Source organism: Malus sylvestris, chromosome 4 (assembly GCF_916048215.2).
Source record: "Malus sylvestris chromosome 4, drMalSylv7.2, whole genome shotgun sequence".
Classification (NCBI taxonomy): domain Eukaryota; kingdom Viridiplantae; phylum Streptophyta; class Magnoliopsida; order Rosales; family Rosaceae; genus Malus; species Malus sylvestris.
Window position 1 is genome coordinate 6699036 of NC_062263.1, and position 27038 is coordinate 6726073.

Consider the following 27038-nt stretch of genomic DNA (forward strand, 5'->3'; position numbering starts at 1 on the left):
TTCAAATATCATTGAATTAAAAAAAAAGGCCTTTTGAACCTTTTATATTCTTTAATGGCAATTCTTTTAAAATTGTTTTATTTTTTGCCGACACATTTCCACCATACGAGTGTTGACACGTGCGTGGTGTAGAAATAAATACATTCTCTTTTTTCCAGATCGAAGTCGAAGTGCTTCTGCAACGTACTTTTAGCCACTACGATCTACGACAACGTGTTGGGTCCTCTTATAATGAACCCTGTCGTAAAAAGTCATATCTTCGGAGCCTTCATTTTATTTTTCAATTTTGTTTTTTTGTTTTTTTAACCAACGATAGTATTTACACTAAAGAAGAGGGGTATGTTTAGCCTCATAATGGACTAGCAATAATATGATTCAAATTCACTTTTGGCGAAAAATATAACCTAAGACCTCTCACTTACAAGTGAAGAGAAATATCACTAGATCGTAATACCAAGTGCTTCTTTTTGTTAAAGTCTTTCATTTTGGTCATCATCTTTCTTTTTTCTTTTTTTTCTTTTTTTTTTTTGGGATTTATTTATCATTGTTTAAAGATATTCTTAAAATTATTCATTAATTTGGAAACTATTTAACTATGCATAGAGTGGAGCAAATCAACGAGAAATTTTTCGGGGTTCTGGTAACATTAGCTGAGCTGGTGTTCCCAAAACCCATAAGAATTTGACACCTGTTTGTCTATTTTGTACATTTGATAAAAATGACACCTATGTCATTTATTAACTAGGGTTTACTCTTATAAATATATGCTTTTAAACAAACAAATAATATCTCACCACTATCTTACATTCTCTCTCTTTTTCTCTCTCGACTCTCGATGATTTTGAATCCAAATCCTACTTCTTTTGCTTAAAGACAATTTTAAGGAGAAACAGATAAAAATTATGAATTGCTTTTTGGTTCTTCCAAAGACTAAAATTGCAAGATTCAACAGTCTACAAGTTTTGTTTTTGTTTTTGTTGTGTATCTGTTTGGGTCCAAATTAATATTATTAAGCCGAGCTTAGGCTTGTGCTCGGCCCAATGCTCTTCGAGAAGTATTATGGGATGTCCAGCTGTCATTAGCCGTCTAATCAGGTTGGCCAAGTCAAATTGTGAGAGGGATTGATTTGGATAAGAGCGAAGAAATCGAATCCTGGTACAATAAGGGGTTTCGATGTTGGTAGCGCTGATAGCATGGGAATGAATCTGATTCATTATAGAGCTTGGTTCAGAAACCTATTGAAACTAGGATTGGCCGAATCCTAATTAGATTAGATTTGAGAGTTTTGGTCCGGATACATCTCTGGTTCGGCCAGGAGTAGGTTCACTGCTATAAATAAAGAGTCGCAGGCAACATTTGAGGCTCTTCCAATTCAACACACAAACTGCCCTATGCAAACTCTCGCTCTATGCGAAACCTCTCAACAACCTTGAGATTTTTATTTTCTTTTTCCGCCAACACATCTTCAGTTTGGATAAACAGCATTGTGAAGGCAACCAGCGAACATCTTCAGTTTGGATAAACAGCACTGTTGCCGTGAATCAGCCGACTGCGGAGCAATTTCAGTTTGGATAAACAGCACTGTGTCGAGGCCGACTGGTTACTTATCTAAGTCTCAGTCAAGAAGGATTTTCGAGTCCTTATTGGCAGAGGTCATCTAATTAGCCTTCTCGGTAAAGTGAGGTGTTACAAATTACTGGGCTTGACACATTGAACGCCAAGTTGTTTTATGATTGGGTATTCACAAGTAAGTTTTAGAGTTCGACATTCTGATAGCCAAACCATATTTACCATCAAGACATACATCTCATTTGAGTACTTGTGTTCGTATATTTTAGTGCCAGTTCGGCGTGCTTATACTCTTACGAATATAATCACTGTGACCGAACCCGGCGTCGACGATCCATAACTTCGCAAGACTAACAGCCTTGTCTTCAGACTCTAGGACCCGAAGGTCGAGATGTGTTCCTTCCTTGGCCACAGTCGCGAGATTCAGAAGTCAACAGCTCGTCCAACGCAACATTAACTCATTTGACTCACCGGCCGACGAGTTGGCACACCCCGCACACAACCGAATGACGTAGTTAGCTTTTTAATTACTCTGCCTGTGCGCCACGTAGGCTTGATAGTTTTTAGGGTTAACATTTTGGCACGCCTAGTAGGACCCAGTGCTAAAAGCTATGAAGTTCATGACCATTGAGACACGATCAGTAAAAAGGAAAACAGAGATGTGTAAATTAGCGACTAACCTTCCACCTATGGTCTAAAACCTAGATCATGATTACCTGTCATAGGCACAGAATCTTCATGCTACCGTTACACTTGAAGCCACAAGTGCGACACGTCGAGAAAAATAAGTCAGTCTCGGCGGACAAGCTCGTGATGCGGAGATCACCACTAGAGCGACAAAAGGAATTTTTGTCGAAGGAATAGTAAAGGATTGTGATGAGGATAGTGGTGAAGCATTTGATCCACCAACTAGGTCGTTTTTCCGAAGACGACTTGAAAAGCAATCTCGGCCGTTTAAGTAAGCATTTAGCCGAGAAATAAAAGGGATACTTGAAGAAGTACGTGGTTATATCGCCGTGCATACTAGATTGCTTGAGGTCCTGGTTCACAATACCTAGAATATTGGGCACGCTGATCGATCCAGACATCGTATTCTAAAGAATAATTCAATACCAGCATTATCGACCGAGACAAGATCTGCTCGGCTTAAAATGATTAATTTGGAGAAAAAGGGTGGATCAACCAGCAAAGCGGACGAATTAGACTGAGGAGCTGAAGCGGCATCCGTTGATATGGTATAGGTCCAAAGAATGATCGATTCGGCCCTCAAAAAGGGGCTGAAGTTCCCAAAATTCATTAATCCATACCCAGCTTATGTAGAAATGTTCGAATATCCTAAAAGCTTTAAAATCCCAGACTTCAGCGTTTTTGCTGAAGAATCGTCCCTGTTTTCATTAGAACATGTAGCTTGGTTCACTGCGTAATGCGGAGATGTTAATAGTGACTTCCATAAACTATGACTATTCAACTTCTCGTTGATGGGCTCAGCATTCGTGTGGTACATCAACCTCCCACCTAACTCCATCCAGAGTTGGGATGAACTAGTCGAAAAATTCCATGAGTAATTCTAATAGCCGGGAATGGAAATGTCAGTTTCTTCCTTGGCCATGATGGCTTAAGCATCTAATAAGTCACCAATGGATTATCTTACAAGGTTGAAATCGGCTAGAAATTGGTGCCGGGTACCTCTCTTTGAAGTCGAATTTGTCAGGCTTGCCTTGAATGAGCTAGACATGGAATACAAAAAGAAATTCTTGGGGGCATACTTTCAAGATATGTATGAGTTGGCTCAACACGTCGAACAATATGATTATCTACTCCGAGAAGAAAAGATCTCGAAATCCTTATCTCAAGGGACGATCTATAAGAACCCTACAGTTAGTTATGAATCGGTCGAAGTTGAAGAACCTCAATGTGTCAACACAGACGCGGCTGAGATAGTGATTGATAAGTTGTATGTATGTAAGGCATTGGCACACGCCAACTCCAAGGATGTCAAAACTCGCTCGGCCAGTGTAGAAGCATCCATTAAAACATCTAAGGTCTATACCTTCAACATAACGAAGGTTGATGCCATTTTCAACCAGTTACTGAGCGTAAAAATTGTCAAGCTTCGGTCGGGATATAATATTCACAAGGCTGACAACTTAAAAGGGAAAATTTATTGCAAATACCACAACTCGGACAAGCATACTACGAACAACTGCGTCATGTTTCGGGATGCCGTCCAAAGCTAGATCGACAACGGCAAACTCAAGTTCCTAGAAAAGAAAATGGGTGTTGACACCGACCTGTTTCCTACGGCAACAATAAACATGGTAGACGCTCGTCTGCCTAGGGATAAAGGAAAAGGAAAAGCTGAGTTCATCCCAGTATGGTTCGTCTCGAAACAAAACTCTTGGCCACGAGTGAAAATTGATTTATTCTCAAATGAGCCATCTCAAGATTTAACTGGGCCAGCTGTTGTTGAATCAATGTTGCTGAGGAAATTGAAGAACCAATGATCTTATGTAGTTGGTGCAAAGCGAACGTCGAGCCGAAAGAAAAACTGCGTCAAATAGGAATACCATAACACGTGCGCACAGCTGCAATGACGCCTTAACAAGTGTTTGGAACAGGCCAACGTCATAAGGTCTTTGATAGGCTTGGTCCTCGGTCTAAAATACTAAGCCATCTTCTGCAAGATGACACCTTGATTTCAACGCGCCGCTTTATAACGAAGATTATTATGTGCGCAGCTCTAGTAGTTCAGGTTCACCCGTAAACCAGTGCACCTTTAGACCTCATGAGCCAAGCGATCATTGTTGGTATACCTATAATTCCCCTGACGGTGTATACATTGCGCTGACCAAATCACAGAAATGTCGGTGCCAAATAATAGACTGTATGGCTCTCCGACGAGCGACTCACGATATTTTGGCCCCCAAGTGGCAGCCAAAGGAAATAGCCATGAATGAATAAGAATGACAGCCTCCGACGATTATGATCGAATTGCTCCAGGGAAAACAAGTGATCGATTGTGACTTTGAAACCACGATTGAGGAATCTGAAAAGCGGATCAAACTTCTTCTTCGTCCTGGAGAAATAAAAGCTCACCTCGAGTACTTCCGGAAGGAAGCCGAGAGTGAACTTCCTCCGTCACCCATAAAGGAACTGTTGATCAAAGTCACACGAAATCTACATCCATTATTCCTCGGGGACGCTTTAGAGTACATGCGGGAGTTTCATAAAAAACATTCGGCTAATGACTTATACGATTTTCCGAAAGCATGCCAAGATACTATTGACCTCATTTTGGCATGGCCAGATGTTGAACGAATCATCCAAAGAACTTCGAACCTGGGTTTAAAAGCTAGGTTCTAGCATATACGTGAGACTCGAGTCATCGGCTTTGATGTAGATCCATACATTGATATTGACGCGGCTAAACTTTCTTTCTCTCTCGAGGACCTCTAATATTTGCAGTGCCATTTCGAAGTCTTTTCCGCAGTCTCCCTCTTTGGTCTTACGGCTGACGAGACAAAACGTGTTGCATGATTAGATGCTTACCTCGCCACCAGAAATGCTCAAATCACATATCAGAAGCAAGCTCGTACCAAGACACAAGTCCCAAACCCAATTCCACCTTTTGATGATCTTAAGGCCAATGAACAGACCGAGAAGGCTCATGTCGACATATCGCAAAAACATACTCCAGCGCCAGCTGAGGAAGACCAAGCTAACATTACATACACGTTGTTAGAAGATCCAGAAATAGATCGTGACCCAATGGATCATTCGGTCCTTGACAACATGGAGATCAGCATGGTTCATGTCTTACTAGCCGAGTTCCAGCCAACTGTGTCCTAACCAAATTTCTTGGATGGCGACGTAGTTGCCAAAGAAGCCACACAAGTTGATTTCGTGGCCATTGAAGAAATTCAGCTGACCACAAAAGAAGACAAACTCAAAGCAGCTATTGCTGAGTTATTTTCCGGTTCTTCTTCAACCAACCTCCATCATGTGAAGCCGTTGTATGTTATAGCTCACATTGAGGGGTATCCAGTTTCCAAAATCTTCGTCGACTATGAAACAACGGCCAATATCATGCCCGTCTCCATTATAAAGGCACTGTGTCATTCTAATGGCGAACTTATTCCATCAGGGATCACCATGAGTAGTTTCGTCAATGACAAATCCCAAACCAATGGGGTACTTCCGTTAAAAGTAAACATCGCAGGTCACAATCACATGATCGCGTTTTTCATAGTCGATTCACATATCAAATATAACGCATTGCTCGGTCAGGACTGGATCCATCAAACAGGTTGTATTCCTTCATCTTTATATCAAGTCCTCATTTTTTGGGATGACAAATCGGTCGTGGTTCATCCAGCCGATAATCAACCGTTCGAAGCTAACATGATCCAAGCATGTTACTATGACGACCACGTCGGCTACATCACCTTGCATGGTTTCAACGTAGAAGGATGGCCGACGTAGATTTCAGTTTAGAAAGCCATCGAGGTTGGCGTCGAGACTGTTCACCAGGATTCGACGAGACTCGGATTGGCTGACCTCATTACTGATCCCAATGTCTGACACTAAACAGGTCAAACGATGGGTAGCGGTTTCATCTACCATGGAATGACTGCTACCTCAACCCATTATTTATTAGTGCTTTGTTACCTCAACCCATTAAAACTGACCTTTGTAAGTTACTAAATGAATTTAAAGATTGTTTTGCTTGGAGTTACCATGAGATGCTTGGTCTAGATTGAACTCTCGTCAAACATGAATTACATATCAAAGCTGGTTGTAAACCTTTTTGCCAACCCCCTCTACGATTCTCTACCGAAGTACAACTCGACATAAAAGACGAACTAGTTCGACTTTTAAAAGCCGGGTTTATTTGGATCGCTTGATACATCGAATGGTTGGAAAATATCGTACCAGTGCTAAAGAAAAACCGTGCTCTACGGATTTGCATCGATTTTTGTAATTTGAATTTGGCAACTCCTAAAAATGAATATCCAATGCCAATTTCAGATTTATTAATTGATGCTGCAGCTAATCATGAAATGTTGTCCTTCATGGACGGCCACGCTGGTTACAACCAGATTTTTATCGCCGAAGCCGATGTTCACAAAACTACTTTTCGTTGCTTGGGAGCACTCAGAACCTACGAGTGGGTAGTCATGTCATTCGGCCTTAAAAATGTTGATGCTACATACCAACAAGCTATGAATGCTATCTTTCATGACCTGATTGGCACGATCATAGAAGTGTATATCGACGATGTGGTAGTTAAATCAAAGTGCTGCCGAACACATTTAGATGATCTTTGGCAAGCTTTCCTTTGCATATGCCGACATAATCTCAAAATGAACCCGGCCAAATGCGCATACGGTGTATCGGCAGATAATTTCTTTTGTTTTCTGGTACACTTCGTGGCATCAAGATGGACAAAAATAAAGCTCACGCGATTATTGAGGCTCCACCTCTGACGACCAAGAAGCAACTACAGTCTCTACTCAGGAAGATAAATTTTCTTTGCCATTTCATAGCTAATTCGGCAAGAAAGATGAAAGCGTTCTCTACGCTTTTGAAACTCAAGGACTTGGATAGGTTATAGTGGCGTGAAGAACATCAGGCGGCTTTCACACAAATCAAGGTCTCCCTTACAACCCCACCCGTCCTCGTACCGCCTTGGCATGGTAAACCTCTTAAGCTATATATTTCATATGTCGAATAGTCCATCGGTTGCCTCCTAGCATAAGACAACGATATCGGGCGTGAACATACCATCTTTTATCTCAGTCACAATCTTAACCCACCTGTAATTAATTATTCCATCTTCAAAAAACTCTGCCTGGCTTTATTTTTTGCTGCGTCTAAACTACGGTATTACATGCTCCATTCCGTCACTCAGGTCATCACCCAGACCGATATTATTCGGTACATGCTCACTGGATCATTGGTCAAAAGCTGAATTAGGAAATAGACAATGACACTGTCTGAATTCAGCTTGCAATACGTGCCACAAAAAGCCGTCAAAGGACAAGCATTAGCCAATTTCTTAGCTTAACATCATTCTCTATATGGTTTCGGGGGTAGCAATGTCGAAATCAGCATGGTGGAAACACATGATAATTACTGGATGATGTATTTGATGGCTCTAGTACATCGGCCTCGGCTGATGTTGGCATTGTCATTCAATCCCCAGATCACTACCGCTGGTATTTTCTATCAAGCTAGATTTTAATTGCACGAACAATCCAGTCGAGTATGAAGCATTTATCATCGGCCTTCATGTCCTTCACGACTTAAGAGCAGCCCGCGTCCTCGTCTTTGGTGGTTCAGAACTTATAATTAACCAAATCAATGGCACTTTTCGTTGCATGAGTTATACTTTGGCGCCATACCACATAGTTGCCAACTATTTAGCCGAGTCATTTGAGAGAATCACATTCAAGCACATCTCGCTTGTTCGAAATATTGACACGGATGAACTAGCACAAATAGCCTCTGGAGCATAACTCATGGGGGGCAACCTAGGCTGGGTAATACAAGTAGTACGACGACCACACCAGGCCCTGGTTAATCACCAGGTTCTTGAACACAATCACATGATCTATCCTCGAGTTATGTCCCTACCTTCATTGTTGGAACGAGAGGTTTCTGTAGATGTTTGTGCTATCGAGACATTACCAGACGATTGGAGAAGATTGATTATGCGATATCTCGATAACCCCAATGATAAACACGATTGGAAGACAAGGGTCCATGCCATAAACTATGTGTCGTACTAGAATGAGTTGTATCAAAAAGGTAAGGATGTCTTATTGTTATTGTGCCTTGGACAGTAGGAAGCTGCCCAAACAATTATGGAAATACATGAAGGAATTTGTGGAGCTTATCAATCTGGACGTAAGATGCGTTGGTTGCTTTGCCGACACGGCTATTTCTGGCTGAGTATATTGAAGGATTGTATCGAGTATGCACGAAAGTGTGTACAACGTCAAATTTATGGGCCGATACAGAGAATCCCAACCGAATTACTCCACTCGGTTACCAAACCATGGTCGTTCATAGGATGGGCCATGGATGTAATTGGAAAAATTACACCATCTTCTAGAGCAGCAAAACATGCATGGGTACTTGTGGCAATCGATTACTTTACTAAGTGGGTCGAAGAAAAATCATATGCCGAATTAACATCCAAGGAAGTTTGCAATTTTGTAGAAGAAAACATTGTGACCAGATTCAACGTGCCAAAAACAATCATAACTGACAATGACACAATCCTTACAACCAATAGGTTCAAAGAGTATATGGCGAAGTTGAAAGTCCAACTCAAACAATCCATACCAGATTACCCACAAGCAAATGGACAGGTCGAAGCCAGTAACAAAGTTTTGATCGGCATTCTTGAAAAAATGATAAAAGAAAAACCTGGCATATGGCATTTAAAGTTGAACGAGGCTTTATGGGCATATCGGACTTCACTCTAATCAGCAAAAGGAATGACCCCGTATGCAACTTATGGGCACGACGCGATGTTACCAGTCGAGTTAAGTATAAAGTCATTGCGAGTAATTGAACAAAGTAGAATGTTCAGTGCCGAATACAATCAGTCCATGAGACAAGACTTAGAAGACTTGGAGGAAGTTCGGCTTGATGCTTATAATTTATTGGTGGCGCAGAAAAAGATTGCCAAGCGAGCCTATAATCAACGAGTCAAACAAAAAACATTTGGCGAAGGGTAGTTAGTTTGGCAAACCGTGTTACCCGTAGGAATTAAAGATCCTAGATTCAGGAAATGTTCGCTAAATTAGGAAGGAGTTCATCGTTCATAAAGTTCATGGCAAGGGGGCATACCACCTTAAAGATCGAATCGGTCTAATTCATAAACTACCAATCAATGGAAAATTCTTAAAGAAATACTATCTGGTCACTTGGGAGATGTAAGAATAAAAGTTCATTTCATTAATTTTTGCAAAATGGGTGTACAAGTAGAATTGATCGACCAATTTACAAAAACAAAGTTCTAAGAGGTTGAAGGAAGAAAGGCTTCAAGGGCGGTTTTCAACTCTAACCACCTCACTTTGCCCATTGTGATTTCAGCTTGCCGAGTTCTCTTGTCCATCTTCAGTTGCTCGATTCGTTTTGCCCTAGCCGCATATTCATCAAACAAGGTTTGCTTGACTCAAAATCCTTTGCGAGATCAGAGGCAATGGCTGACCTCTGATGTTGGAATTCGACAATTTGACGGTCGAGGTCGGCCAACTTTTCGGTCTTTGCCTTTATCGCCTCAACCTCTGGACGAAGAGCCTTTTGAGCAACCAATGCAGCCTTAAAGTTGTCTTATGCCCGAAGAGCTCTTTCAAAAATATTAAAATATTCTCGAGTTTGTTCCAGGGTAGAAGACAGGCGAGTGATAGTTTCATTGCTCAATAGGCCGTCAACTACAAGGTGGTTCAAACATTCTCCTACAGAGTCGAGCCCTTTGTGTTTGAGAATTTGAAAGGCTAAAAGAGACAAGAGCCTATGTAGCTTGGTAAGTATATTTGACTTTATCGCTGATGCAAAGGGTCGACTATAGTAGCAAGAGAACCGGCCGCCCCCAAAGAATTGGAAAGAAGGGCGTTGAGTTCGATTTACCACGAAGGCTGCATATAAAATAAAAATGTTGAGAAAAGTCAAGTCAGAAGAGCCGAAAAAAGGAAGGTTTGCTCTAAGACCTGTCGATAGGAGATTTCAACCGTGTCTGTTGGCTTGTTGCTTGAACCTAGAGAACCTCTTAATTCATGTGGCCGATGTAGGCTATCCATATTCGACAGCCACTGGGGTGGCCATGAAATATAGATAACACCTTTCGGCGCATATAATTTTCGGTGATATGAGTAATCGGGCACCTGACATTTAATATTTTCTTGGTTTAGAATCCTAAAGCAAGAAGTTAATAAAAGAGAATGAAGGTTCTTACAAAAGCCGAGGTGACCTTCAGTGGAGGAATGCCGAGGTCCTGATTCTGACGGCCGAACCACATTTACCATCAAGACATACATCTTTTTTGAGTACTTGTGTCCATATAGTTTGGTGCCAATTCGACGTGCTTATACTCTTATTAATATAATCATTGTGACCGAACCCGACACCGACGATCCGTGAACATCTTAAGACTAGCAGCCTTGTCTTCAGGCTCTAAGACCCGAAGGCTGAGATATGTTCTTTCCTCGACCGCAGTCGCGAGATTCAGAAATCAATAACGCGCCCAACGCAACATCAACTCATTTTACTCATCGGCCGAGCTCGGCCGTCGAGTTGGCACACCTTGCACACAACCGAATGACGTAGTTAGCTTTTTAATTACTCGGCTTACGTGCCACGTAAGCTTGATAGTTTTTAGGGTCAACAGTATCAAACAGCAATTACGAATGCAGTCATTACCAAAAAAGTGAGATACAAAGTGAATAAGCAAAAGAAGAAAGAAAACATTGAAGCAAATGAGTATGAATCTAGTATGCATAATTTTCATATCCATAGTTTCTGTAGGAAATTATGGTGTTGTATTTGGCGACAAGGACGCCGCCGTGTTTGGGCAAAACAAATCTCCAAATCCTAAACCTTATACTAGAATCTAAGGCTGCAGATAATATTTTTCTGTAGAGATCCGTTTTGTGAACTTGGGTTTTGCTAGGTACTGGCTGGAATTTCTACCATACAAAATACTTGAGGTTCACCATACCAGCCCAAGAAGAAGGGTGATGAACAGTCAATTAGTCATTGGATTAGATTAACCTAGAAGCCATTGGATCAATCTTACGGTAGGTGTTTATAAGCATAAATAGTTGTGAAGCATTTATTAGTAATGATTTAACCAAAGTGCCACATGCTGTGGTTGATAAAGAAGAGAGGCCAGGTGTCGAAGTCCAACTCGTGGGGAACACCACCTATCATGCTGAGGTTTGTGTACCTAGAACATCGAAAATTTTCATGATTGTCAACTTATTTAATTCATAAAGATGGTCAAACAGTCTTCAAATTGAGTTAAAATTTGCAAGAGAAGATATGTTGAGAGAAATGATGTCATGTCGTTATGTGAGAAAAAATAGCTCCTTACATTAAGGACGGAATTAAAATGACATTGAATGGTGCAGTTAAAAAACAATTGCATACTCCTCCCAACCCCCCCAAAAAAAGGCCAAAACATAAGGGTCCATTTGATATCCTACTTTCAAATTTTATTATTTTCAAAAATGTTTCGTAAGTAAGCTAATTTTTTAAGTTGGTTTTGAGTCTACTTTTTAAAATAGTCTTACCAAACAAGAGTCATTGACTTGAGACTCAAAAATTGTTTTTGAGTTTAAAAAATTGAATTATAATTGCATACCAAACATGTCCTAAGTAATTTGGGCTCACGAATCACAAATACAAATTTAAAAATAAATTTAAAAAAATGCAGGAAATGAATGAAAAATAGGAAATATCTCATATTTAGCCAACAATGGAAAATGACTACCACACATAAAATTTTAGCTCTGCTACTGCAAGGAGCCAAGTAATGTCCTATTTTGGTTTTAGTGTCAAAATAGTTCATGCGTTTTGCACACTTGCCCAATTTTGTATGTGTGTTTTCAATTTGGTCTATTTGGCTTTGTATTTAGCTTGGTTAGCCAATGTAATCCAATCAATCTAAATTAACTTGAAAATTGTTTTTGGACTATTTTATAAAAATTAAAATATTAACTATAGATATTTTTTAATACAATCGATATTTTACTGTAAACTACTTTGATTGAAAAAGAAGAGTTGGCAATGCGATAGGATGAAACAATAAATCCTATCCATATATGACAATCAGGGCCGGCTGAAGTACACACCCACCTAGGCCCCCAATTTTTTTTTTTAAACACACACACACATATATAATATATATAAAATTTTATAACTAATAGTTATCAAAAATATAAAATCATAGGCAATAATAATTTTTCACAATTTTTTTTTTTTACATTTGTTTCTTTTCTCTCAATCCAACTGTTCATTCATTTATTGAACGTAATAAGTAACTTTGTAACAATAAACAATAAAAAAAATATTAGAATTTGATGTACTGGGTAGCAAGGCTAGCGACTCTTTTTTCGGTCAAATCAGTCCGACTTGGTGGCGACTGGTAGGCGATATCCTTCCTCTCTTACAGGTTAGGTCACTATTTTTCTTCTCCAGCTTCCCTTTCCTATTCTTTTTCCTTTAATTCAATTTGTAAGCTTGTTTATAAATGGAATTAGGATTTTTGAATCTGTGCCCCCTCTAGGGATTTAGGATTTGAAAGATTTTAAGGATTTAGAGATTCAATCTTTTAGGTGTTTATGGATTACTATAAGGATTTAGGATTTGAAAGATTTTACGGATTTTTCTAACTCAATCTTTTAGGGGTTTTTGGATTCAATTTTAGGGTTTTTATTTTGAAATATTGTTAAGTTGGAAACATAAAAAATAAAAACTAATGATTATCAATGTCATCATCCATTTGCAGATTGAGTGGGTTAGCGAATTAGTTAAAAATTAGATTATATAAACTTATTTAGTACATTTGCATCTAAAAAGCAAGACATGTAATATTTAAGTAATGTTTATATATTTTTCTTCTTTTAATGATATTTGATGTAGAGGTAGACTTTTTCAAGTATTTAGCGATTTTTTTTTTGTTTTTTTTGTTTTATACATATCAATGTATAAATGATCGGAAATCAGAAAACTCTATTGCCCACTTTAAAAGCTCGTTTAGAGGCCCAAATTCTCAGGGCCAGTCTTAAGGAAAATCCTTGCAAATCATAAGGATTTAACCAACCCTCCAACACTCTATGATATTGTCCCGTCAAGCATAGAATGCCCCCACAACCCCAAATCTGTAGACTTGGTTTTACTATTTCAAAGGCTGCTTAACCGATGCCTACAATATTGTGCAGATTTTTTTTTTTTTGTTAGTTTCTATAATTTTCTATAGATAATAATCACACATTTACAACTTTGTCTTACAATTATGTGGATTAAAGAAATGAGGATAATGGGATTAACTTCTTGGAAAAATTAGGTATCAAACTAATATGCACATATATGCATATTAGGAATTGAACTTTACATAAGATTATTGATTAGGTTTATTCAACATATCAACGTAGATAATATATGCATATTAGAAATATATAAGGTTATTTGATTAGGTGTACTCAACATATCAACATAGAGATGCACGTATATGCATATTAGGAATTGAACTTTTACATTAGGAATGAATATATTAAGTTATTGATTAGGTGTATTCAACATATTAACGTACAAATTAAACGTGTATCGATGTTTCTCAAAAACTATTTAATTTTTTAAAATTTCTTTAGTCAACATATAAATTTCGTAGATCTAGTAGTATTATAACAATTAATGTCCTTCTATAAATTAGTAGATTCAGATTAAATTTTAAATCTACCCCTATTAAATACAGAGTCTTTTGGATCACTGTATATACCTTGGCCATTACTGTATATATTTCATATTTTGCATTAGAAATGTATTGTTTGGTTTTGGTAAAGTTGGAGGTAAATTCTAGTCGGTCGTTGATTTACCAAAAAACTAGATAGAGAGTTGGCATCTCGACTCAGATTTCTGGTAAATCAGTGATTCGATTAGAACTTATTTCCATAAAACTTCATTTTCATGACGAAGTTGCTTAGCGAATTCGAGTTCAAGAAGCTAGAACATGAGTTGTAACATCCCACATCGTCTAGGGGAGTGCGTCATGTAAGCCTTATATGTATATTCCCATCTCTACCTAACATCGCCTAGGGGAGTGCATCATGTAAGCCTTGTATGTATATTCTCATCTCTACCTAACACGAGGCTTTTTAGGAGTTCACTGGCTTCGGGTTCCGTAGGAACTCTGAAGTTAAGCGAGAAAGGGCCCAGAGCATTCCTAGGATGGATGACCCATCGAGAAGTTCTGCTCGCATGAGTTTCCAGAAACAAAACAGTGAGGGCGTGGTCGAGACCCAAAGCGGACAATATCGTGCTACGGTGAAGTCGAGCCTAGGATGTGGTGAGGACCCGGACCGGGATGTGACATGAGTTCCAACTTGACACATGGTGAGATTAGTCACCTACTATAAATTATATTCTTCTAGTAAAAGAATGAAAATTTTACAACAATTCTAGTCGAGAGCTTGTATATTTTCAACATAACTTGTTACTTCTATTGATGAAATTTAATATTTTTCGAGTAAATATATGAAAAATCCATCCTCTGTGATTAGATAATTGAAGCTTAGAGATTATGCGTTTAAAAACTTTATTAACTTTGTTCTTCATGGCCACTTAGTAGTACAATTTAGTTGTATTCCTCTTCACTTCTTAGAAAGAATTTTTATGTTTGAATTTTACAGATGACGAGTTTGAAACCAATTTATCCCCCCTCTCCCCAAATCGTTTTTATAAATATATTGTTGTAATGAATAAATGCCAATAAAATTTTCTTTAGACGTCAGACATTCTAAACCAATTTTTTATTTTTTTGGTTATTTTGCTATAATTTCTGTGAATAATAACTACACATTTATAACTTTCTTTTACATTTGTGTGGATATGCATCTTATGAGTTGAAAATTTACATTAGTAATGAATATATAAGGCTTTTAATTTTACTTAGTAGTGGGTTAAACTATTAGTTGTTAGGGGGGTGGGGGAGGGGATTTGTTGGGGATTGAGCCCGCACTTGATTGCTTTCCGTCACTGTGGTAAAGCTTCAGGTTATTGATTAGGTGTATACAACATATCAATATAGATATATTAAGAATTGAAGTTTTACATTAGGAATGAATATGTTAGGTTATTAATTAGGTGTATTCTATATATTAACGTAGAGATTAAACGTGCATCGCTGTTTTTCAGAAACTATTTTATTTGTAAAAAATTCTTTACTCAACACAAAAATTTGTACTATGATACTATGATACCCTTCCTTAAATTAGTGTTTCTGATTAAATTTTAAATCTACCATAGAACCCTTTGGCAGATGCAAGATCTGAGACGAGCCATAAAGCATTTGATCATGATCAATTTTGTAAGCCGACCTGAGTATTGAGCATTTATCTGCAAGAACTAAATTCGTTGCAATCCGATTCCACCTCTCCCCTCAACAACTAACTATTTAGTCAACTAACGCTACTGTTTTTAAGAAAACAAAGTTGAAGATAAACCCTAGCCGATCGTTGATTTACCAAAAATCTAGTTAAGAGAGTCTGGTGCGATCGGTCTCATCCGATTCGAGCTTGATTCCATAAAACTTGACTTTCACGACCAAGTTGCTTCAGCATGAAGGTGAATTCTACTTCACCCGATTTGAAAGACTGAAGATTCATAGGTGAGATCGCTCCCTGCAAAAGCTTGTGACGGAACCAATGATATTCCTGAGTCACTTGACTCATAAGCAGAAAGACTCGACGCAACCAAAATCCAGACTGGTATTTAAGTGAAAAAATTTCATTCGACTCCACCAGAATCCAATCGTGGTGTCATACAATAGTCGGGTCCCTTCCCAGGAGAGAGATTCATCATCACCTTGAGCGAGACATCAACCGGTAATTGTTTACAGAGAGATGAACGTGATACAAATTGCACCCAACGCTATAAGAGAGACGATGTACTGTACAGTAACACTGTACAAGACAGACGATATGCTATACAGTAACACCGTATACGAGAGACCTTTTGTAGCTAGAAATTTTTTGGAAAAGGTCTTTACAATATAAACACACATTTCAGTTCTCGTTTAGAGATCGCAAAAGAGGCTGAGGATCGTCAAGAATCCTCATAGGTTTCCAGTCAGATTCTTCCTTGGTTTGCCTTAGAGCCACAAAGTGAAGTGCGTCGCTTTGGACTTGATAAATGTGACACGCCCACGGGTAAGAATCTGGAGCGGACCACACCTTTTGCGCTTCGAATTCCGTCTCTTCAGCAAGTGACTCGGACACGCAATACACTTTGTCAAGTTCCGGCTCCATAAAACTAGCCATAGCAATGCATCCGGGAGACACATATCCCTCCGGAGCCCGAGGATGCCAAATCGATACCGGTGCTGCATAGTCATCCGTGCAGTTCCTCCATACCTGCATATGTACGTATATGTTAACCATTATATAATAGCTGACCGTAGAAAGGTCATTAATATATGACAAAAAAGAGCCATCATATAAAACTTCAAGCGAAACAGGACTCATCATGGTTCTATATCGAATGTAACTATGGCAGGCCGCGCTGACTGGGGTGATAGACTATATTGAGCAAACGTAACCATGACCCAGTTCACGATTAGAAGTTTAAAAGAAGTTTGAACATGAGTGAATGGCTTATGATTAAAATTTCCAATATCCCCTACTTTCATTCCAATCGTTATTATGTGTGAAATGAAACGCTCTCGACTATTCCACACGTGATATGCCTGACATATGAAAAGAAAACATACAACTTTCTCCTGATGATGATTAAGTTGATCATCAATAGATACAATTTGTATGAAGGAAGTTTTTCAGTACAATGAGTGAGATGCTATTAAGGCAAACCACAGATGCAACACACAAAAATACGACCTAAAAAGTTCTACTGATCCTCATAGACTATCCTAACTAGGTTATAACTCTATTAGTGATTATAAATTCTTACCAGGTCATAACCAACTGGAAGTGCAAACAATCTGTCAATCTTGCGATAAACAGCAGCAACGTTTGGAGGATGGCTGCCAATGCGAGCAATATCACCAATCGAGACATAGCTGAAGAAAAAAAACCACTCATCAATTTTCGCAATGACAACTAGCAAGTTAGTAGCAGCTGGTAGTGAAATGCATAATTTCAGGAGACTGAAATGTTAACGCGGTTCTACTTTCTTTGGAATACAGAGTAAAGGATCATCTTAACAAACACTCAAGACATGTTTTTCATTTTTGTAAATCACATTATATTAAAGGCTAAAGAGAACCACATATGGCCATTTTCGTCTTTTCCTGACTTTTCTCCTTTAATTGGGGAAGATTCGGATGGAGCCCTAGGGGTGGGGCATTAAACCGGTGATATACCATAGCTTTAGCTCAGCTAGAGAAAAGTCTAGGAACAGCACTTTTCAACACGCCAGTCGGTCCCTTTAGGTTGAGCAAGAATGTGACGGAGCTTCTTGAACTTCATGAAGTTCAATAACAAGTAGCCTTTAAAAGTATCCTAGCTAAAAAAAGAAACAGCGCTCTAACTGTTGCAACAGAGCATTCACATGAACAGTCCTGCTCCAAACTAAGTAGGCTCTTTGACTGATACATAGAAAGATGCGTTTATAGTCCGAGACAAAAAATATAAAATGCAATGAATATTAATGTTATCAAGAAAAATAGAAAGTAGAAAATCGATAATAATTACCCGTCTGGACAGATGGGTCTCCAAATGCTACATATTACACCATCTTCAGGAACCTAATTATATAAAACAATGATTCATCTTAGACTGCAAAACCATAAGGTGCCAAATCTTGACCAGATAACAAGAAAGTACTAAAAATGGAAACAAGGTAAGCAATGTGAACAGTAAATCACCTGTTTTCTGCACAACGTGCATCGATTTCTGGATTCTTGTTCGCTGCTCCAAATCTTTGAAAAGTTAATACTGTGTTTAACAAATTTACCATCCAATGCAGAATTGTATGATGGGATGTCTCTCAGCCTAGTAATTGCCTTGTTTGGTATACGGTGCTCTCTCCCATCAGCTTCAGACCCGGAAAAATACACATGTCGCTGGCTTGATGGAACCTGAGAATGGTGAACCATATTAAAATTGTGTATAGGTTACCTCTTAAAAGAACAAATCTTTATGTACAGTATTAACCTTCAGAATTAGGCAGTTCATGTCCGACTGAGATGCTTTCCACATCTTCCGTACTACGGAACAGATCCTAACAGCTTGGAGTTCATTTCCCTCAATTTCTTCAATACTGCACTTTATCACCCGGACAAAATTTTCTGATCTTCTAAAATTTTTGAGGTGGAGGATCAAGTGAGATGGTTGATTGCAGCCTGCTTTTGCCAACTCCACAGCCATGAGCTCTTCCCAAGGTACATCCCACATGATCTTGCAAGGTTTCTTATCCATTTTGTCTGGAGCCAAACACTAGGAAGCAAAGAAAGAAGATTGAATGTCAAGCAGACAAAAGCATTGGGCACATACAACAGAAAAACCTATAGGCCATTGCAAGACTGCTTGAATAACCTGAAGCAGCATGACTCGCTTATTTGTCACTAAAACAATCCGTTGGTAAGGCACAACAAAATGATCTTCATAATAATCAGACCAAGCAAACTTTGATGGTTCCTTGAATAGTTCAGTACAACCAAAGTGCCGATGTGCTTCTGCAAGGTATAAAATCATCTGCCGAAAAGAAACAAAGAAAGTAAAAATAAATAGGACTTGTACATTAAGATAATAGCGACTTCTTTTTGGTGGAGCAGTGTGACAGTGTCAAATAAAATTACCCAAGACTCGCAAATGTTAGCAGTAAAAGGCTAATAACTAACAGATACATTTGATTCGTATTTGAATCTTTGATACATGTATTTCAAGTATCTCAGCAATGTGCCAATTGAAGTGAAAGACTTATAATCACAAAACTGAATTTTTTACCATCTCCTCCTTATGCATCCCGTATCCTACTCACTCACACTCCCAGGAAAACCAAAGCAAATAGTTTATTTGATCACTGAAGTTAAGGAAGTAACAAATTACCTGCCCAACAGCTTCTCTCTCACAATACTCTCTAAGTACAGCATCAGCATGGATTGCTCGGGGATTTCTAATTCTTTGGAAGGTTGTCTTGCTATTGAAAACTTCTAAGCATTTGGAACAACTTGCTCCAATTCCATCAACAGTCAATGAGAAGAAGTCCAATGCCCCACTGACTGGTTGCACTATCACTCCTAGAAAAGCACGCCCAAGCCCATGAACTAGTCCTAAAACACCATTCTGTCTTGCGCTCTCTACAGGCTTTTTCAGCACTCCAGACACCCCAAAGGCAACACCTTGCACAAGTGCTTCTGTACCTTGAATAATTCCATCACCCACCCCAGTTATTCTCCTTGACGTCACCTGAAACCATTTCAAAAACAGCCTTTCATCATAACATTGCATTACTAATTTTTATTTCTTGGTTAATATGAAAACATTACCTGCTTTGAACGCAGTTGCAGAAATTGTCCATCCGTCGACAGCTCAGCAAACCCATTACTAAGAGAAGCCAATGTTGAACTTGTCATACCAAGTACATCGACTGAAAATATCAAATGTAGAGGATTATGGATCAGATCTCTCCAAATACGGTTACCAATGGCAGAAGCAATGGAACTCTTCCGCATGAATCTGTCTTTGTGCATCACCCTTCTCAAATGCACCTGCAGCAATGACATATTACTGTCATGACTATAGCCTCACCTCAATATTATGATGGATTGGAAACATTTTCCGTAGTTTACAAATGAAAACTGTTTACAAGTTTGAGAAACTGGAGAGCAAATCATAGCATCTGAATAGAGAACCACCCAGACTCACCTGAATCTTGAATGCATTTCCGACAGCTGATAGTATGGGGCTCCACACTCCTAGAACCCCATGAGGTCTTTGGGCTGGTGCTGTTTCCAATGACACCTTCAGCCTAACTTCTGAAACATCTATTAGGCTGGAAAGAGAAGGAAAGAAAAACAGCAAAAAAGAGAGTGAGGAAATAGAACTATTATCCCAAAATTAAATCACAAAAAATTATTCCTGATAGTTCACAACTCATATTTCCCCATAAGTAGACAGTTCCAAAGTTTGCAGGTCTCTAAACACCCCACAAATATAACCCCCAAAAATACAGCCACTAATCCTATATGTAATTGCAAAAAGAATAGGCTGTGCTCAGACAGGTAACAAATATTTGGGTGATAATACAATGGAACATGGAAGGAGGGAGGGTGGGTGATAATACAAGGGAACATGGAGGGAGGGAGGGTGGGTGATGATACAATTGGAACATGGAGGGAGGGAGGGTGATAATACAACGGGAACATGTTTCCCCATCAGTAGACAGTTCCCAAGTTTGCAGGTCTCTTGCAGCGCCCCACAAATATAACCCCCAAAAATACAGCCACTAATCCTATATGTAATTGCAAAAAGAATAGGCAGTGCTCAGACAGGTAACAAATATTTGGGTGATAATACAACGGGGAACATGGAGGGAGGGAGGGAGGGAGGGTGGGTGATAATACAACGAATCCTATATGTAATTGCAGAAAGAATTGGCTGTGCTCAGACAGGTAACAAATATTTGGGTGATAATACAACGGGAACATGGAGGGAGGGAGGTAATTGCAAAAAGAATAGGCTGTGCTCAGACCTAACAAATATTTGGGTGATAATACAATGGGAACATGGAGGGAGGGAGGGAGGGAGGGGCACCCAATGGGTCTTGGGGAATGGAACTAGAAGGGTATCGATGTTTAGTTGTATACTTATATCTTTCTAAATCATATGGCTAATATTAAAAGAAAAGGAAACGGAATAAATGCTATAGCAAATGACATAAGAACCAATTTTGATTAATAAAAAGAAGGCCCAATGCCTTAGCATATGAGCTTTAACCGCCAAATAAGGACAAAGCAGTGGTGGTCAATTTTTTTCCCCATTACATTTTCTTTTTTTGTTTGGTGAAGGAAAAACAGTTCTCTTCAGCGCTCATAACTATATTGCTGCAAATCCAATGAATTGCAGTTTCTGCACACAAGCAGAAGTAGTGATACTTACTCAATGCGTATTTCTGGATCAACTTCTGTGACACTAGAACTTTTAGGCAAACGATCCAACTGTAGATTATTGTAGAAATCTACCAAAGCCCAAATTATTGGTTCATGAATATTAAGCCTCCAACACTTATCGGTTACCTATCATGTCATCACAAATTTGGGTCAGAGCTTAGGTACTTCACTGTTACAATTGACAACAAAACATTTTAGGCATCCTGTAAAGAGGCATTACCCGTATATAAACATAAGGGTACACCTGTACGCCATCACTATTTTCCTTGCGCATTGTAATAGTCGTTTTGAACACTGGGTAATGCATGTCAGAGTTCATTTCTGGAGCCAACAGCACTGGCATCAATGTTAGAGGAAGCTGGTTGTCCAGCTGCAGAAGACCCAGTATGAGCTTGAACCTAGCAGAGTGAAACATAAACGTTTGGTGTGTAAAGCATATTATTTAATAAGAAAAGCTACATTGGAGTGAGGATGGATCTGAAAACACGGAGTTAGAAGGATAAAAAATTGGACACACAAAAAGAATCAAACAAATGACAGTCACATATTCACAGATTCTGTAAATTTAAAACAAGTGTTTAGCTTAAAAGAACTTGGGTTCTGATTCTCCTGACAGAAGATTAAGAAGCAAAAGTTGTTTCACGGACCACGATACTCTACAATAACTTTATTGAATATAAACACTAGAACTTGGTTTGCTGTAAATTTGAATGAAAACTTATTTTCGGTTTTTAATTCAAACTTTCATACTTACGACACCACCTTTACAGCCACAATTCAACTAACATTTCGTTGTTTTAATTCTATTTAATAGTCATGATACTACTGCCAATATGCAATTCACATGATTATTTTAGGTATGCAAATGAAACAATGCTTCATCTTTCTAGTATGTTTTTAACGAGGCGATTACAAATCACTAATCCTCATTAATGTCATTAATAGCTCAATCTATAGGATAACATAAGTGATAAGAAAAGTTGAAATTTCAGAACTTCACATAACATTACAGCTGAAAGACATCCATAAGAAAATGCTATAGGAGTATAAGAAGGTTATGCTCTCACCTGGCTGTTGTACCACCATCATAACCGGTCGAATATGAGACGAAGACTCTCTCAAAATAAAAGTAGGAGACCTCTTTTGGTCTATGGTCAACAATAGAGATCCCTACAACTCCAAACTCAATTATAAGCTCAACAGGTGAGGCACTATTACTTTGATTGGTGTTTTGCATATGAGAATGCCCCCAATTTCCAGCAATTTGCAAATCCAAACTTGTCCCCGAAGTTGTTGTGTCTGTGAACCTAGCTACCTTGATATCACCAACTTCCATAACATGAAATTGTAATCCAAGTCCCTCATCTGCACAACATATCCCGGTCCTTTCCAAATCAAGTTCCCAAGGCCCATTGCTAGCACTGTCAACCCCAGCTTCTATGATCTTTTGGCCATAAGGGTCTTCCCAAGAAAAATTCGTTGTTGAAAGAGGCGCTAGGAGAATCCAGGCATCCTCACCAAAAGCAGACTGGCGAATTCTAATTGTTTTGCTGACTGTCCTGTTCTCAATTCTGCTCAAATGAAGCTTTAATAGGTTAGTCACCTATATCTCTCATATATATATATATATATATATATATTATACACACACTACACACACATGGCCCATTTCTTATAAGGGATGCCCTTTTACTATTGATTAAAACAGATCTCAAGTGGGCCCAACCATCACTGCGATTAAAAATTCAACGAAATTGCAAATCATTTAGCCATCTAAATACAACACAACAAATAAATGAGCAAAACGTGTGTGATAACACTACGACATTTTATTACGATGATCAAATAGTCAAACAATTTTCGATTCAAATAAGTTTTTGCAGGGGCTTATCCCCGACTGGGGATCTAAAAACTAAAGTTCAAATCACTAGATCACATTGTAGAGCGGCCCGGTCGGTGAACAGGTGTGTGTATCAATGTGCACGTATGCATTTTAACCGCCTTAAGAGTGATCAAAATAGATTAATTGTTGAAAGGGATCATTGGGAGGGGTATTTCACAATGTGGGTCAATAATTAGAATAGTCTAGCTTGTATATCCCATTCAAACAACCATCCCTACAGAGGATCAGCCAAATCCTGTTTGACCATTTGACGATCGTAACAATCAATATTTCATCGATCGATAGCCTTATAGCCAACATTTGACAATATAGTAATATACAGTTATACATACATGTCTGTTCTTTAATACACACCATATTTCATCAATAAGAGAATATACAGATGCAAAGAGAATATATGGCGGCGGATATGGCACCACTTTTTTTACACAACTTCCGACACACGTTTTTGTGGGCCCACTTGCAATGTATTTCAACAATCTAAACCATCTTTTAGGTCTTCCCTCAAAGATCATGTCTACCAAAAATCACCCAAATTTGAAACCATATTTCTTTTGTATGCAGTAATTCTTTATAGAACAGTATTCATCCATTTTCTTCACTCTAAATAACTGTCTTAATGGTTTTGGATTTGTCTAATTTTTTGCAAAGATGATCTATAAATGATGTTATAAAAAATAGATGGTTCGGATCGTTAAAATACATTACGGAGTAAGCCCCACATTATATATGTATATATTATATAATATTATATATATTTAATATTTACCAGCATATAACAAAAACACGATATAAGTACCTGATGGGACCACGGTTTGATCCGAGGCGGAATACAACAATGAAACGCGAACCTTCTTCATAGCCCCGAATCTCTGTTCTCAAAAATCTCCGAGTACCATCATGCTTCTTCAAAACAAGATAAATGGTATCCTCCTTTACAATTTGAACAGGGAATGACCAGTCGGTATCTTCTAGTCGAACCTAACAATGGAACCGAAAAATAGAAATAAGTTTTTCAGAGTGCATAAGATTAAAGCTCAGATCATTCATCTATGTAGATAACTGAAACAAAAACCGTCCAGCATGATTCCAAAACAAAAGGTTCTAGTTCGGGCAGGATACACCTGAACCAAGCCTTACTTTTGTACCAACCTGAGCTAAATTAATTTATCAGGCTTTCATGTAGCTTTTGCTTCTCCAAATATGATATATATTTTATACTATATTTGATCACATGGGACTTGTCAGGGGTCACATGTCCATTACTAGGTGAAGTATCGTATTGTGAGTAGGTTCTTTAGATCCTTTTAAGGGTAAAACGCACCCTGATTTTCCAAAACAATGGATACAGATACAAGGACCATTGTTAAATATGTTTCCTATAAAGAATTACCGCGTACACTCCACTAACCTGAAGTTTATCATGTCCTTCTGACTCACGATGTACAAACGAGACCCTTGAATCAGATGCTCGAAGAATCTTTGGTTCATCCTCACTGCATAACTTAATGGATATATCCCGACCAAGTCTATTGGTAAAAGTCATATATGGTCGGATAGAAATTACCTGGAAAGAGAGCAAAGGGTAAATAACCAGTCTAAAGATTTATTGCAATCTCTAAAAATTAAAATTACCTTTGTGGGAACAGATTGATATAGGCATGGTTTTGTTGTAATAAAAATCCGCATACAATTGCCTTCACAATCATAAGCATAGAGATCCAAAGACCCATCCTAACAAACAAGGAAAGAGAAAATCTTAACGAGACTTGTTTACCAATAATGGATCCATATAAAAAAGACATAGACATCTACCATGTCACCAAGGGGAGAAAGATCTTTGGCAGGTCCAAACTGCTCCTTGCCAGATTGATCAATGGACAACGCAAGGCCCAACAATTTAAATTTCAAAGGTGAAGCAATTGTATGACCTTCATATATTTCCTCTTCAGTTATTTCCTCCAGGACAGTTTCATTGTCCTTTTTAGAGTGAAATGGATTACCAACCTTTCGTGTATGTTTCTTTCCTTTGATATCTAAAAGCCTAAGTTTGAGAGGGGGACACCTAGAAATTGAATACCAATAAGGAGCATAGAGCCTAATGATCTTAGCTTGCAGTGGCCGTTCTTTGTCAGAATTCTGTTCAAGAACAATTTGAACAATCCTGCAGAAACAATTACCACGGAACTATCAGACTATAAAAGAAATGCACTTCAAGAAATGTAAAGACTAAGATACACAATATAATTTATGATGCAGATTATTTGAAACCTTCCAGATATCGAACTTCTCAAACTTATAGTTTTTGGCGGAACTTCATGAGGATGGGAAAAAAGAACAGCTTCCTGCAAAGGAAATAAATGAAAGGGTGGGATATATAATGAAATTTATGTCAAAGAAAAATAGAATCATACAAAAGAACAAAAAAATAAAAAAAGGGATTAGTTTGGTCTTAAAGGCTCACATTTATAGGCAGCCACCCTCTTTGTGGAAGCAGTGAAAAGAACAAAGGGTTTCTTATGTCAGCACTATAAACATTGACACTTTTCCCTGGAAAGAATACCCCTCTAGAGCAGGCAAAAAAGTTACCACTATCTTGAATCTCAAAAACAGAAAATTCAGCTGCAAGCGGAAGAAAATTGGAGATAGATAGCGGGGACTTGATTACAAGAGTCCAATCCTGGATCGGATCAGAACGAATATCTTTGGCAATTTCTGTTGCTTGTACACTCGTACAAAACCACAACTTATGAGAACCGCTTGAAGAACTACCACTTATCTGAGTGCAATACAACAGTTCCTCTGACTCAGTGAGAGAAGACACACTTATCCCAGAGCATACTTTTGACTTACCAGAGTCCTCTGTTTGTTCAGACCCATCCACCACTGAACTCCAAGAATATTCACTACTATTGTGGAGAGAGGGCCTTAAACGCAATACATACATTCCAGGTTGTGCTAACCCAGATAGAGGAAGAGATACCGTATCTCCAGGTTTCAAAAGTCCAATATATATTTCCTGATGTGTATCGTTTTGTTTTCTATTCCTGATCCATCTCCTTTGCCTTGCATAGTTTCCAGATCTTAATGGATCAAATGACTCGGGCCATTTTAAACTCTCAACATCTGGAGCATAAACCCAACCGTCAGCAGTGTTAACAGATTCCATATCCAAATGCCAATCATCAAACCATTCCCAGCCAAGTGGTAACTCAACTGCAGGAACTCCCTGCATTACCGACAATAATCAGAAACAATCTAATACCTCCAGAATTACTAAACCTGTCTAGTAATGAGACAGACCACAAAAAAAAGGTTTAGTCATCACCCAAATTAAACTATAGCTAATGGTCACAAACATTTGTTACTTCTCATCCAAAAAGAGCAACAAAAGAAAGGAGTGCCTCAAAAACTCTGCTCCTTCATTTTCATACAAAGCTGTGAGTGGGTTTCTTCTAGAGTTTAGATTGGAGTGGCTTCGACCAAGAAAGTGTAGTTCACCAAAGATTTTTTTGTAGGGGGTTAGACTTTGTAGATCTGTAGTTTTGGCTACTGCTTGGACTGTTTTGAGTAAATGTATTAAACAATCTCCAACCCGGTATACCATTCCACGGTATAGGGGGTTTGTTTTCCAGGTGATCAGGTATCCTTAAGTTTAAGGTCTATGAGTGTAATGGTACTGGGCTGAGTGTTAGAGCGTTAGGGTGT

General features: G+C 38.6%; 1 protein-coding gene and 1 long non-coding RNA gene across 2 annotated transcripts in view; one reads left to right on the top strand and one right to left on the bottom strand.

The window, feature by feature from the left end:
- Positions 1-12472: 12472 nt before the first annotated feature.
- On the top strand, positions 12473-14865 carry LOC126617691 (uncharacterized). The gene is made up of 2 exons (XR_007621477.1): positions 12473-12754; positions 14461-14865. It is a non-coding gene; the product is annotated as an uncharacterized LOC126617691 (long non-coding RNA).
- Positions 14866-16070: 1205 nt separating this feature from the next.
- Positions 16071-27038, bottom strand: part of LOC126617690 (uncharacterized) — a 40688-nt gene continuing 29720 nt past the window's right edge. The window contains exons 47-64 of the mRNA XM_050285734.1: positions 25795-26559; positions 25602-25675; positions 25146-25494; positions 24966-25064; positions 24742-24897; positions 24130-24311; positions 22495-22998; positions 21648-21825; positions 21417-21553; positions 20184-20310; positions 19805-20026; positions 19365-19724; positions 18852-19010; positions 18471-18752; positions 18182-18394; positions 18009-18061; positions 17266-17374; positions 16071-16712 (exon numbers count right to left, since the gene is read on the bottom strand). Of these exons, the coding sequence (XP_050141691.1) occupies positions 16365-16712; positions 17266-17374; positions 18009-18061; positions 18182-18394; positions 18471-18752; positions 18852-19010; positions 19365-19724; positions 19805-20026; positions 20184-20310; positions 21417-21553; positions 21648-21825; positions 22495-22998; positions 24130-24311; positions 24742-24897; positions 24966-25064; positions 25146-25494; positions 25602-25675; positions 25795-26559 (4317 nt within the window). The 3' untranslated portion in view covers positions 16071-16364. The remainder of the gene's footprint in view (positions 16713-17265; positions 17375-18008; positions 18062-18181; positions 18395-18470; positions 18753-18851; positions 19011-19364; positions 19725-19804; positions 20027-20183; positions 20311-21416; positions 21554-21647; positions 21826-22494; positions 22999-24129; positions 24312-24741; positions 24898-24965; positions 25065-25145; positions 25495-25601; positions 25676-25794; positions 26560-27038) is intronic.